This window comes from Fundulus heteroclitus, chromosome 1 (genome assembly GCF_011125445.2).
Source record: "Fundulus heteroclitus isolate FHET01 chromosome 1, MU-UCD_Fhet_4.1, whole genome shotgun sequence".
Taxonomy (NCBI): Eukaryota; Metazoa; Chordata; class Actinopteri; order Cyprinodontiformes; family Fundulidae; genus Fundulus; species Fundulus heteroclitus.
In genome coordinates, this window is record NC_046361.1 from 2,256,564 (window position 1) to 2,271,126 (window position 14,563).

The 14,563-nt window shown below is 41.6% G+C and overlaps 2 protein-coding genes across 3 annotated transcripts in view; one reads left to right on the forward strand and one right to left on the reverse strand.

Moving 5' to 3' along the window:
* On the reverse strand, nucleotides 1-8,706 carry ccnq (cyclin Q). The gene is made up of 6 exons (XM_021324059.2): nucleotides 8,592-8,706; nucleotides 8,359-8,511; nucleotides 7,609-7,792; nucleotides 6,718-6,850; nucleotides 5,078-5,296; nucleotides 1-478 (listed from the first exon to the last, which is right to left on the reverse strand). The coding sequence occupies exons 2-6, from the start codon at nucleotides 8,504-8,506 to the stop codon at nucleotides 389-391; spliced, it is 774 nt and encodes a 257-aa protein (XP_021179734.2). The 5' UTR covers nucleotides 8,507-8,511; nucleotides 8,592-8,706; the 3' UTR covers nucleotides 1-388.
* The window catches only part of cfap126 (cilia and flagella associated protein 126), a 21,541-nt gene continuing 15,682 nt past the window's right edge, over nucleotides 8,705-14,563 (forward strand). For both annotated transcript variants that reach the window (XM_036144541.1, XM_036144560.1), the window contains exons 1-4: nucleotides 8,705-8,983; nucleotides 9,099-9,161; nucleotides 9,269-9,340; nucleotides 9,455-9,643. In XM_036144541.1, the coding sequence (XP_036000434.1) occupies nucleotides 8,957-8,983; nucleotides 9,099-9,161; nucleotides 9,269-9,340; nucleotides 9,455-9,643 (351 nt within the window). In that variant the 5' untranslated portion in view covers nucleotides 8,705-8,956. The remainder of the gene's footprint in view (nucleotides 8,984-9,098; nucleotides 9,162-9,268; nucleotides 9,341-9,454; nucleotides 9,644-14,563) is intronic.

Genomic DNA, 14,563 nt, shown 5'->3' on the forward strand with positions numbered 1-14,563 from the left:
TCACATTCTACAACATTTTTATTTCTTCATCGTTATTACAAATCAATGCATTGATAATATTTACACACAGAGGTGTAGATCTTCTCAAATTCCCACAGTGGTGCCTGGAGTAAAAATCTGTCACATGTGGGGCGTTCAGACGGATCTGGACCAAACGGGAGAAATGTCTCCCCTCGGTGGCAGTCAAGGGTACTGCAGGTGTGATTTTCTTAGCTCCACGGGGTAACTGGGGCAAAAACAAAGTCCTTTCTGCCTCAGATGCACAGATTGTTCAAACACACCTGAACCCCAGCCCTCCGCTGCGCCGATCAGGCCATGTTCATGTTCTTGCCACGCAGACACCAACAGAACTTTCATGTGGAGCTCCTGTCTGTCGCCGCCGTCTCCTTCAGATACATTTGGCCTCCATGTCATACAGCCGGAGAAGATCTGAGATCACAGCATTGATGTCTGCTTTGGTCACGTCCTCACACAGCACCTACAGACGCACAAACACACAGCCCAGACTTTCAGCTCCACACCTGGCCTCAATAAACAGGGGACATCAAAGGTGCACACACCATTTCAAACGACCCAGATTCAGTGGCCTTGAGGGATGAAGCAGAAGCTCTGTGCAAAAACAGACTTTTCTTCATTTGAATTTGAATCGGCTGACTTGCTAAATGAAATCTGTGACAAAAGAGATCTCATTTAGAAAATCGGGTGAATAGGACAGAACTATAATTGCCAGCAACAATAAATGGACGCCTAACAGTTATATAAGGCTTCTGTGCCTTTGAAGACTAGCTGCAGCAGTAATGTAATCTAGCTGAAGTGCACTAAAAACCAAACTGCAGGCACTCAGGCTGCATGACAGCAGAAACATCTTTAGACCAAACATTTTCTTTAAGCTGTTGCACAGAATAACTTGATACTTCCGCATCCAAGCAATTATTTATTTACCTAAATCTTTGTTCTGCGTACTTTAGAAATGTGATTGTAAAGATTCAGGAATTGTTGGATAGAACCCCGCACCTTTAATTGCTTTAGGGTGTTTTATTATAGCCCAAAATGATGAGTCTGGACAATTACAATCAGAGACGCTTTTGATCCAGCAGCCAACTATTTCTGCTTCAACTCACTTTGCTTTTTCCAGCTTTTAGCCTTTCCTGAAAGTTATAGGAACTGCCCAAAAAAAAAAAAAAAAAGAGAGAAAAAAAGCCACAAAGGACAGTACCGTAAATAATAAAACAGCTTCATGATTGCACAAATTTAAGGGATTAGTCTGTTTAAACTGGAAAGGTACATTCAAAACCATCCTTGGAAATAAATACTTTTTTTTTTTTTTTTCTAGACACAAACCTCTACGTATTTTATTGATTTTAAACGAGATACCAACACAAAGTGTGAATACTCATAAAGTGGAAGGAAAATGATACAAGATTAGTATTTTTTTTTAGATGCATTTGTGTTAAGCATCCTTGTCTTCGATACACTTGCAGGTAAATCTAAAAAAACATGCGTAATGCATAAAAGTGCAACCGTTTTTGTCAGTCACCTCAAATAGTGGTATTCATATATTAAATAGAATCGTTACACAGAGTGATCTATTCCACGCCTTTGTTTCTTTTCATCTTGATTACAGCTACAGGTAATGAAAACCCAAAATTCAGTGTCTTATTAAATGAGAATACTGTGAAAAAGTTTATTATTGGAAACTCGTGGAGCCACACCCTGATTAGCTAATCAACTCAGAGCACCTCTGAAGGTTTCCTGAGCCTTTAAACAGCCTCTGACTCTGGGTCAGTAGGCGACACAATCATGGAGAAGACTGCTGACTGGACAGATATGTAGATTCATTACATTCTGTTTCTCAGAAAATTCGAACATTACGGTACATAAGCTTGATAAAAAGATTGACATGAAAGATTAAGAATTGATGCAATCTGCTGGGTTTCCTTAGATAGATATTTTTTTGACCAATCTGTATAATCTGATTGAATTTGACTTTGTAAAGTGCCTTAAGATGACATGTTTCATGAATTGGCGCTATATAAATAAAATTGAGTTGAAATTAATAAAAAGGATATTCCTAACGGAAATGTCAGGCTTTTGAAATGTCTCTTCATTTTTATGAGCTCAATAATTGGCCTGGGCTCCTTTAGCATGAATTGCTGCATAAACGCTGTCTTCCTCCAGACTTTGGGACCTTGATTTCCAAAAGAAATACAGAATTTACTTTCATCTGAAACCAGAACTTTGGACCATTGAGCAACAGTCTCTGGTCCAGGAGCGACTTGACAAGAGGAATATGACATTTGTAGCTTGTGTAGACTGCTCTGTGCTCTGCGCCTCTTAATGCACAGACTCCAGACTCTGTCCGCTCCCCAAAATTCCTGAATGGACTTTGTTGGACAATCTTCTCACGGCTGCAGTTGCAGTTCTCCATTAAAACGTTTTCCTTCCATTCAACTTTCTATGCATACGATTGGATTCAGAACTCTGTGACCAAGCAGCTTCTTCAGCAATGACTTACCCTCAGTGTGGAGACAGACTTTTGGGTTTTCATTGTCTGTAAATTACATTCATCAAAATTACACAAGAAAAGAAGGCTTAAAATATTTTACCCTAGTAAATCTATACATAAGATTCACTTTCTGAAATTAGTGATAAAAAATTTGGAACTTTTCCTCCGATATTCTAATTTCTGGACCTCGATATTCTAATGTACCTGTAGATGCTGACATGTTTAGCCTGGCTCCAAGTAGCAGTGGTTGTTGGCCAGCAGCCGGCCCTCTGAAAGCACTTTCAGTCTTTGTCTGACAGCTTAACTGCCTCTACACATCAGCTTACACTTCAATTAATTTGTGCTCCGACTGTTTAACAGCTTCCAGCTATCTGACATCTTGGCTGCTGTCGCTGCTTACACATCGACTGGTGCATCGCCTGATTCCAGCCCACACGCTTCACAGCCGACTGAAATTTCAATACCCGTTATGGTTTCAAATTTACTGCCTTCATGAGCTCGTTAAACAACTGCTTTCATTGACTTACACTTAAACTGACAGTCAGCTGTCGGAGCGTACAGCCTAAATGGGAGGGAGTGTGGGACAGAACGCTGGTTGTAGTGTCTGATTTGCAGGAATTAGACCCAGACAACACCTAGATGTACAGTTGTTGCTTTATATGGAATAACGGCAAACATGTAAGGGTTATTTTTAAAGATACGTCGAAAAATCAGCTGTTGACTTAAATGCGGTACCGCGCACGTGACGTCACCGTCTCAAGAGCAACGCCCCTTTTGCCGCTTAGGTAGGGCATACAGGAGAGAACGCATACAGGAGAGAACGCACGGATAACAGATATGACCGACTTTACAGCCGTTAAACTTTCCCAAGACGATGTCCCAGGCGCACGGTTTACTGGTCGCACTGTCGAAGAACACACCAACCTTCAGCTCAAACGATGGCTTGAGGTTCGAGGGTTTAAAAAGACTGGAAAACTGGCCGAGTTGATGAACGGTAAGCTTTGTTTTTTTTTCCTGCGCGGCGATCATGGCAGCGTCGGCCGTTTTTTGTTTTTTTTTGTTGTTGTTTGCAATCACCGTCCAGGAATGGGTATATGTTTAATGTTTGTCTCATTTGAAATGTTTTTGAGTAGGCTATCCTGGTAGCAGGCTATCATGTTAGCGCCTGCTACCAGGATAGCCTATATGCTGTCATGGTAGCAGGCGCTACTTTATTAACATGTCGGCCACCAAAATACTCTTACCTTGACTTGATGTCGCTGGAATTGGGTCAGGATGTTCTTCGGTTGGGCCCTTTCCTCCGACAAAATGCTTGCTACATATGTACTTGAATTTGGTAACTTTTTCCGGGTTGAACTGTTGTGTAGGCCGACCGCCCCGGTGTTCCAAGCACATACATTTCTCCTTGGCAGTCTTGAAGAAAACATCCTTCATATGCGGCCGATCAGCGTACCTCGAGTCGCTGTTGCACGTTCCATAGCAACAATGTTTAAAAACCATGGTCTTAGATTTGGAAAAAGCAGTCGTTTACCGAGTAAAACCTAGGCTAACGCACGTCTCTTACAGCGAAACAACGGCGGCTTTTCAGGAGTTTGTCCCACTGCGTACCACGTGATGTGACGTCATCGTGACGTTGTGTTTCTAAAAATAGCTCGCGCGCGGTACCGCATTGGAAAATGTTGTGCTCTTTGGAGACTAAAATTTTTTTCTACATCAGTCAGGGAAAGAGCAAAAGGTGCAACAAGCTTCTAGAAAGGAACAGAGATGCACCGATCCAGTTTTCCCGATCAGATCCGATACTATTGTTGAATTAATGAACCGTAAGCCTTGCCACGTTTGTGGTGTTGAATGAACCCCCCCTCGCAACTTATGCGTGGCAGATATTGCATGTCGCAGTGGGACTTGTTGGCGTATCACGTTTGAGATGTTTCCAAATAGACGTGGCTCAGTTCAGCGCTTGCTCCACTTTGTCTGTGTTTGCTCATCACCGGCTGCTGTGCGTGCTTGGCGTGACGGTGGAACCGCCGTTGCAAACATAGATTGAAGAAAAAGGCGGAAGTGTCGATGCTCCCTGTTAAATATGAGGCTAACTAGAACGAAACGTGCTGCCTTGGCAATTCTAAGAGTTGTCCCTCCGTAGTTTGACTCCATGTCACACATACCGCTGTCATTCTTCTCTCTGCTCCTATGTTTTCGTTTGAGAAGACGAAGAAGAATTTTCTTGTTTGCGCGTGCGCAGTGTGCGAGGTTGGGGGAAATTGGCTCGTAGACGCACATAACTCTTCAACAGCAGGACGCGCTCACAATCGCTCACGATCACTCACGATCGCTCACGAGGGCCGACTGAATTTCAAACATGTTTGGTTTTCAACCGAGCATCCGATTCCTGATCGGGAGGTGGTCATGAGAGGCGAATTGCCCCTCTTTACCCCCTGTATACTACACAACGCAGGACGCGTAGTATACAGTTGAAACTTGGCCCGATCCAAAAATTCTCGCACGACTGAAGAATCGGCCAAATCATTGCCGTTATATAAGCCCCATGCTGTCGTTAATAACAGGAAAACACACCTGCCACCACTCCTTCTCGCCAACAGGCAGCTCCACTCCGTAGCTGTTCAATGCCAGGTAGAGCGCGGCTATGGCGATGTGTTGTGGTGTGTGGCGGATGCACATGTCTCCATGGTAACAGTCTCTCAGCAATGCCCAGGAAGTCTCAGCCACAGGGGTTCGAGACCAGGCATGTCGGTTCACGAGTGCCTTCACAGACAGCAGGTAGTGGAGCAGATACTGCAGGGAAGCAGGCAGACAGAGAATTTAGGGATGACACTCCATCTTTCCTTACCAAGCAGCCCAATCTATGGTAATAAATTTGATCATTTTGATAACCCAACCAACTCAGTGTTTACAAACATGCATGGGTTGCATGAGTTCTTGATCTGATTAAGAATTATTACAGCATCTCTTCTCATGCTATTTATGGCGTTCCTCCGAGCTGCAGTTAGACTTTATCATCTCTGCTGCTCAAAATAGACTCAATAACTGTTTACAACATGCTAATGGTTGCATGGGTTCTGACCTGATCATGAATTGTTTATAGTTTCTCAGATGCTAAGCAACACCTGCATACGCCTTAGCTACTTTGAGATGCTGCTGTAATATCGTGTATATTGCATATTATCTCATATTGTTCTGTAAATAGGCAGCTGTGACTTTTTTTCCATTGTTAATTTGAATATTTCATCTTTTCTACCTCAAAACTATGCAATATTTACTCTGGTATTTATTTTGTTACTGTTAATTTTGACGTTTCTGATAAAGCTCATCCTCTGCAGCCATAGAACAAACTTTAGACTAGATTAGCTGGGTTTTCACTACTATAAACTGTGTGGAACGCCCGAATTTCCCCACTGTGGGACAATAAAGGATTTCTTAACTAATCTATTTCCAGACTTTTTAGCTTCTCAGGGAGCGTTTTTTTTTTATTTTTCTTACATCGTTCTGTAATCAACTATTTTTCCCCTTCTAATAAGTGTTTCTCCTCTGCTGTACAATTTAACTTTAAATTTAGCTTTTTTCATATCAGTTAATCTTGTGTGTAAGTCTGGTGTCTTATGTTTTTTGCTGTAGTCACATCCGAATGTCCCGACTGTGGGACAATAACGTTTTTTTTTATTGTATTCTATTTCCTTATAAAGTATAAAATTGTTACAGATATAGGAACGTGGCACCCCCAGCCACTAGGTGGCACTGTTTGTCAACTGTCACGCTATCAGGTTTTACTCTATTCAACAGTCTCTAACCATGCAGCTACTGGATCAGCAGCAACATTATGACACAGTCTACCTGAAAGGCCAGCATTTGAAGACCTAAAAGCTACGAGATAATACCGAAGTCCTACTTAGCTGTTATTATTTCTAACATTTTTAAACCCAAAAGGAGAAAGGAAGATGTGGTTCCTGAACGCTTTGCTCTGTTGTATGTGCTTATGTGTGACAAGTGATCAATCAGTCATTTTCATTTACATTGACAGATGCTACACACTTTGAACTTTCATGACTTTTACATTAAAATAAAAAAAATAATAAATGCCAATCCAGAGAGCACATTAATAATAAACAGAAAGAGTAGGACATCAATAACAGTAGACAGTAACAGAGACAGAAACGGAGGCTGAACGCTGAAGGAGAAGGACAGGGACACATGGCTACCTTGTGAGGATGCTCGAAGGAGACGTGGAAGTTGAGCTGTCGGAGGATGAGGAGCTCACACTGCACCACGCTGTCCCTCAGGTCCCAGAACTCTTTATCACATTCCAGAGGAGCACTACCTTTGTTAAAGTACCTGTGGGGGGGACGAACCGAGAGAGTGGAAAGGTTTTTAAATTATATTTAAATTAACCAGTCAACTTCCTTTTCAGTAAGTCTAAACATTGTATTACATATCCAGCAATTTGTTCCTGGACAGAATAGAAAGTCTAGCATCTTGAACAATGTTATGCAAAAGGCCTGCTGTACCTCACTTAACAACCAAACCTGTTAACTGTTAGATAAGTCGCTTGCTATGAATGCCTCTGTGTTCACCTGGACAACAGACTGGACTGGAGATGCATCTGTGAAGCTGTCTACAGAAGGGACAGAGCAGACTGGACTTCCTGAGGAAGCTCCGGTCCTTCAGCGTTTGCCGTGAACAGCTACAGACGTTTAATTATTTTCTACACGCAGGGATGTTCTATTGTTGTTTTTGTCCAATCACTCATTTGAATTTTTACTGCGAGCATCAAAGAAATGCAGAGGGTGAGGTGGGATCATACATTAACTAGTTTGGTTTAAATGTCCTGAACTGTTCAGAAGGAGAAAACAAAACCCAGACGTTTTTCCAGAAGAAATAATGCGGCACAATGTGCATGTTACGCATATTTTTTTTAGATACACAGAAAATACTGATGCTGCATGTTTTCCTAATATAGAGGAGAAAGGTTTTTTTTTTTTTACCAAGCAAAAGAGCAGAAATGGTAACTTACATTGCCTTCACTCCATGTCTTTTCAGGTGTAAGATTTAAATCGGCCAGTGTAATATCTACTTGTCACCGTGTGCATTACCTGTGGCTGACGTTGATGATGTCCCGGGTCCGAAGGTGCTGCTCCTCCACCTTGCCAGCCAGGTACAAACAGCTCATAGCCACCAGGTAGGGCTCATAAACACGCGATGTGACCCGCTGGAAGAAACGATGGTACAACACACAGGCTGTGGCCACTGGCACCGAGCGCATCCTGAGCTTCACTCCTGAGCAACAAAAAGCCGTGCTGAGACTTGCATCTTATTACAGGTTCATTTATTTCTCCAGTTACAATGATGGCTCAGGCTCTACAAACTATTTCATAAACTGTGTATCATGGTCCTGGAGTTTTCATCCAATAGTCCAGCATCTATTAATGAATGGAGGCAAATGGCATCAGTGGGACCTAAACAACTCATTGTTTTGGTCAGAACACATTAATTTCAGTGCTTTTCTGTTGGGTGTTGCATTACTCTTACTAAAATTGTATTTTGAACATATACAACAAGTGTTTAAAACGTCATAATGTCTAAAATAATATCATTTCACTACTTGTACTTAGTTATTCTTGTTAAAGTGATCACGTGTTAAGATATAGGCTAAGACTGCATTTCATTAGGCAGTGGGATAAAGGGCTATTGCACATTTTTATTAGCTTTAAATACCTTCGATCAGATCTCTGTATAATGTAGACTGCGTTATTCTAAATTACCAAGTATCTCAAACGGAACCATGAGAAACACACTTCCAGAAAAGATTGGTGTTTCATGCCTAAGGTTGCCCCAACTCGCACCTGTCTCCATCATGAAGCGACACACACGGAAGTGAGTCCTCGTGTCCCGCGTGGGCTCCGGCGCAGCCTCCCCGCCGGACTCCCGCGTGCCCGGCGGCCGGAGTTCTCCCTCCGGCGCGGCGGACAACCGACGGCACGGACCCTCCATGACACCTGGAAACAACCAGGGGAAACGTGTCTGGGAGCCTAAAGCAAACAACGTCTGCTTCAACTCCCCCTCTGCGTCAACTCACCCACACCCCTGTCTTAATTTCGACAGCAAATTCTTAAGGGAAAACTTGGGGGGAAATGCTGCCGAACATGTCTTTTTATTTTGCTAGCTCAGTTGTATGGCGCTCCAGTCGACATTTCACTGTGACACCGGAAGATAAACACGTAACCTTCCGGTGTAAATCATTTAAAAAATAAATCATTTGGGGGGAAAACTGAACTTTGTGCTGTATTACATTTAGGTGACACACATGAAATCAAAATTTTATTAAATAGTTTCACGATATTACTAACAAGCTTCGCCGTTTCAGTTTTCCACAAGCAGCATTTAATTTGACTCAGTTGCTAAGCAACAACACAACAGAGTCGGGCGGTAGTAACTGCAGCAATGTCTTCCAGTTTCTCAGCAAACCAGGTAAGATCACTTTCTGTCTCATAAAAAAAATGCAAAAATAACAATATTTTTTTGAATTATATATATGTACCGTATATAAAAAATTTGTTTTGTTTTGTGTTTTTGCTTATCAAAGTATGACGGCGCCTTCAAATCCCAGAGGCTGCAGAACTGGTGTCAGACTAAACCCGTTAAAGAGGTAGTTACGGGTATCAGCAGCTTGGTACTGCTGGATTAGATTGTATTTTCTGTTACTTATTTGGCACGATATGTCAATTTTATTTTCTCTTTTTCTCTCTTTTGCAGCGACCCAGAGCACATTTAGGTCACACAACCTTTCTTGCAGACAACAGGGGACATCTCCTCCCAGGGGTGAAGGTGGGTGCTCCACACTACTTCTGTTTTCATCTAGATACAGTTTTCAAAAGAACTGTAGGCATTATCAATAAATCTGACTGCAAATGATTCTACATGTCTCTGTGTGGCTTACAGAAAGGCAGCGCCTGGCCAGACTTCAAAGGGACTTGGGATTTACCGGCTCGTATCCCAGCTCACCACATCAACACAACTGCCCGTTCAGCTGAGGGTCTTGATAGACTCCAGTTGTGGGGATTGTCCCCACCTCAGCAGCACAAATCAGTGTCACAAAGAGGCCGCAGAAGCATAGATACTGACAAGCAGGTCAGGGCTATACTAATATTCTGATATCTTCACCTTGTTCTTAGATCTGCTCCCTTTTAAGATCACATGATCTGCATCCATCAAACCCTCCCCATGACATCCTCATCTGTCACACCAGCCCTCTGCACATCCTCTTTCAGAACATCCATGAGTATTCTTTGGGGTCTTCCTCCCGGCAGTCAGCTCTACATTCAATTCAGTTTAGTGTATTCAAATAGCGCCAATTCACAATAAATGTCATCTCAATCAAGGCACTTTAAAAAAAATCTAATTCTATCCAATCATACAAACCAATTCTATTTCAGTTACATACATTTGTAGTTTAGTCTAGCTATCAAACTATGTCAAATTCAGTGTATTATTCATATTGGTTAAGAAGTTAGGGAACCCAGCAGATTGTAAGGCAAGGCAAATTTATTTGTATAGCACATTTCAGTACAAAGACAATGCAAAGTGCTTTACATGATTAAATATAATATAATATAGGAAAATAAAACAGAATAAAAGCAAGTTGGAATATAATGTAGAAACAAAATAAAACATAAAACAAAAAATAGACACTAAAAGCAAATATTAAAAACAGTTGGACAACAAAGTTGAACTAATGATGTTTCAGTAAAACAGTTTAATTAGAACAGTTGTAGGCAATCCTAAACAAATATGTTTTTAATCTGGATTTAAAGTAACTCAGGCTTTCCACACTTTTACAGTTTTACACTTTTACCACCAGGTGGTTCATAGTCACCTGGTGACATGGGAAAGTAATTTCCCTCTGGGATTATTAAAGTTTGTCTGATTCTGATTCTGATGTAGAGCTGTGTGCACTGAGGTCCAACAGAACCAGCACGGTGGTTCTTCCACAGTCTGTATTTATATGGATGTCATTAAACACCTTGATAAGGGCGGTCTCTGTACTGTGGTGAGCACGGAAAGCTGACTGGAAAACGTCAAAGGGGCTGGTCGTTGATAAGAAGGTGTTTAATTGTTGAAATACAGCTTTTTCAATAATCTTACTGATAAAAGGGAGGTTTGAGATGGGCCTGTAGTTCTGGAGTAGAAGTTTGTCTAAATTGTTCTTTTTTAACAGTGGTTTGATAATTGCTGTTTTTAGGGACTGGGGAAAACACCTGACAGAAGGGACGTGTTTATTATCTGAGTCAAATCAGACGCTATGCCAGGCAAAACTTTCTGAAAGAAAACTGTGGGTAGAACATCAAGGCAGCTTGAGGAGGAGCTTAGCTGCTGAATGATCTCCTCTAAGCTTTTGGAGTTTATTTGGCTGAAATGGGACATTATGTCAGAAGTAGTTCCAGCTGAATAAAGCATTGGTTCTGGTGTTGATATGGTAGTACAAAGTGATCCTCTAATTTTTAGGATTTTTTCAGTAAAGAAGTTAGTAAATTCATTGCAGGCCCTGGTGGAGTGGAGTTCAGAAGTCACGGACACAGGAGGATTTGTTAACCTGTCAACTGTGGAAAATAAGACACAAGCATTATTAATGTTTTTCTTGATGATCTCAGAGAAGAAAGAGTCCCTTGCATTTTTCAGTTGTAAAGTCTCTCTTTATAGATGTCATAGTGAACCTGCAGTCTGTTCTTTCTCCACCTGCGTTCAGCTTTTCGACACTACCTTTTTTCACTTCTAACTGCTGGAGCATTTCTCCAAGGAGAATTTTTCTTCCTGGAAACAACCTTCACTTTACAAACTGTCTGTGACATGCAGAATTCACTCATCCTAAATGAGCACATTGGGGCTGGTGCTTGCATTTTGTTGTTGATCTTCCAGCAACGGGCGCGCTGGTGGCACAGCGGGTAGCGTGACCCATGTACGGAGGCCTTATTCCTTGACGCGGTTGACCCGGGTCTGACTCCGACCCGCGGTCCTTTGCTACATGTCTCTCCCCCTCTTCCACCCCTTCCTGTCAGCCTACTGTGTTAAAAAGCGAGCCACTAGAGCCCTGAAAAATCTCCAAAAAAAAAAAGTAAAAGCAACCCCCTCATGCTGAGCATGCATTTTAGAACAACCGAAGGAAGAAACCTCCAGTAGAACTGTGAGCGGCTATCCGCCTTAACCAACTGGGACGTTGAGAAGGAGCACACACACACAAAAATGAACAAACACAGAAGGACCGATCCAGGATTAGTTTCTGTGTTGAAGGAAAGACACAAGTTAATGGGTGTTTTGGGAGCTTTATCTAGGAAAAAAAAACAGCTAAGCAGATCAGCTCTGAGCCAGTTTTTAAATCTATGAGATGAACATGAGCACAGTTAAAGTGCTCACAGTTAGCTGCAGCTAAGGTTCTTTGTTTAATCCGACACGCAACGAGGAAGCAACACTATGAACGAGATCATCAGTTTGCGAAAGGGTAGCAGTTAAATTGAATTAAAAATGGAGCAGATTTTTAAAAGTTGTTACATAATTGTTTGATAAAGATCTGCTGTGTAAAACATTCTCTCAGAATAAACTCAAAGGTTGTAAAACAAACCTGTCAGACAGGAGAGAATTATGAGAAAATACTGTTGTATGCCAGTGTCAGCATACGGTCCAGAGAATGAAGACAAGTGTAGGTAGGTCTGTATATTTTGAGCAAAGACAACGGAATGTAAGATAAAGGCTACATTTTGGGCTAGCTCATTCAGTGTCCAAATGAATGTTAAAATCCCCCACCTATAATGACCTCATCGGTTTCTAACACTAAATCAGATAAAAAGTCTGAGAACTGATCAGAAAATTGAGTGTAAGGGCCTGGTGGACGATACAAGACAAAGACAACAAGTGGTTTTGCTACTTTATATGAGGAAAACTGAGGGTTAGAGACAGTTTTTAAAAGAACTGTAGGCATTATCAATAAATCTGACTGAAAGATGGTTACTACTCCTTGAAAATGTAAATAATTTTCTTTAGTTGATCTATCAATGCTAAAATAACCTTCTTGCTGCGGCCATGTTTCTGTGATACAAAATACATCAATCTGGTTATGAGTCATGAACTAACCAAGAGAGAGAAGAGAGATCTTATGTTCAATAAACCACATTCAATGGTTTTAGTTTTCTGTTCAGTCAGAGTAGGATTTATTTATAAGATTTTCATGATCTGCTACTTTTAAGTTGGGTTTTAATGTATTTGATTGTGGCTTAATGGGTGGCTAACAGTACAGAAGCTGCAATGAGCTGTTCTAAAGCATGACTCTGCTTCCAGATCTGGACCCTGGGTTGCCACCACTTATGTCCTACATATTCACTATGCCATACCCCACATACGTAAACCTTTAGTACCTCGACTACTTGTAGCTTCAGCTACTTGTAGCAGAGGCCCAACCCTATCATTGCTCTAAGCTGACCAAAGTCTGCTCTGTATTTGCTCAGGCTGTTTTCATAAAGACTCTGTCTGATGTCCAACGGTGGGCACTTCTAGTTTGTGTCATTAGAGTGGTTTTGTAAGGCTTGTCAGATTCAACAAGCGACAGCTGGGGCACCCAGTTTGGTGAGCATGTGAGAGCAGCTTGCCTCGATTTCCACCTTCGTCACCTTCATTTGTTTTCTTACCCCTATGTTATGTTTTGAGGTTGGCAAGAAGCAGAACCAGCAGTTAGTCAAGAATCCTTGTATCAGCTTCTAATGACAACTTGTCCAGTTCAAGTACAGCAACATGAGGAGCATTTTTCCACCTCTTCTTCGCTCACCCTAAAATGCCACCTAATGAACCTAATGACCCCCCCCCCCCCCCTAACCACCTCAGCATAATCACTCCTAGCATAAGCAATTACCAAACAAAAATAGGATTTAAGCAGTAAGAAAAATTGAATTTGTTGTATAACCAAATTGCGACATTGCAAAGTTCAGGATCAGTTTTCAAGACACAATCACTTATTTATTGTTATTTTTTAATGTGGTTGAAAATCCTTTAACCACACAGGTGGCGGAGGAACCATCTACTCTTTCTTTGAGAGTCTTTTTTTTTATAGCTTTGTTGCTTTGAGTCATGCTGAGTAGTGTGACAGCCTGGCAGCATTCCACCTGTTGTTGTTACTAAGTACATAAGTATTCAGTAATTCAAACTGCTTTTCAACAGACAATGGCGATGTAAACTGTGATAAGCCTATGTAAACATAGTCAGGTTGTTTAATGTCAATGAGTCTGCAGGTCTGAAAATCGGTTTGATGCTTGTCAGTACAGTCTAGACTTCTCCTGATTCTGGTTCACTGTCCCTCAGGAAATGAGAAACTGCTCAGTTTCGTTTTGTCTTGTTGTGCAGGTTTGATGGCAAACCTGCAGTGACTGGTTTACTGTAATTTTGCAGTTTTCCAGTTCTTCTGCGTGTGTTCTGCAGTTGGTTGCAGCAACCTTGGTTGCAGCTAGCTTGGTCAGTGCCTGATGACCAGTTCTTAGGTTGTTCAGTATTATCCGCATACATTTCGGTCAGGACACAACCCACTCCAAACTGTAAATGTCACGATCCCCAGGTGTTTGATTTGGGATTAGTTGAGTTTCCTGGGGATCTAACGTCTAGTATTCTCTTTTATTGTTGTTGATTAAGTCTATAGATTCTGTTCATTTCTTTTTGTTTCCTGTCACTTAGTGTCTTGTTCGTTGTGTATTTAATTAGGTTATTCCTGTTTCTGTTAGATCCTTATTTCCTGTCATCTGTGTTTACTTAAGAAGAGTCTGTTTATTCTTTGAGGTTTTTGTATTCATAAGTCCTGTGTTTCCTCCTTACCTCTGCACTCCCTCCCTCGGCTTATCACCTATTGCTTCCACCTGCTCTCCTGATTTCTCCTTTGTTCTTCTCATGCATTTAAAGCCACCGGTCTCACTTCACTGGTTGTCAGGTCCTCCGTCAAGGTCCCCATGTTTTCTGGTTCATGTCTTTCTCTGCCCTGCCTGTACTTAAGTTATTACTCTGATTAAATCGTCCTATTCA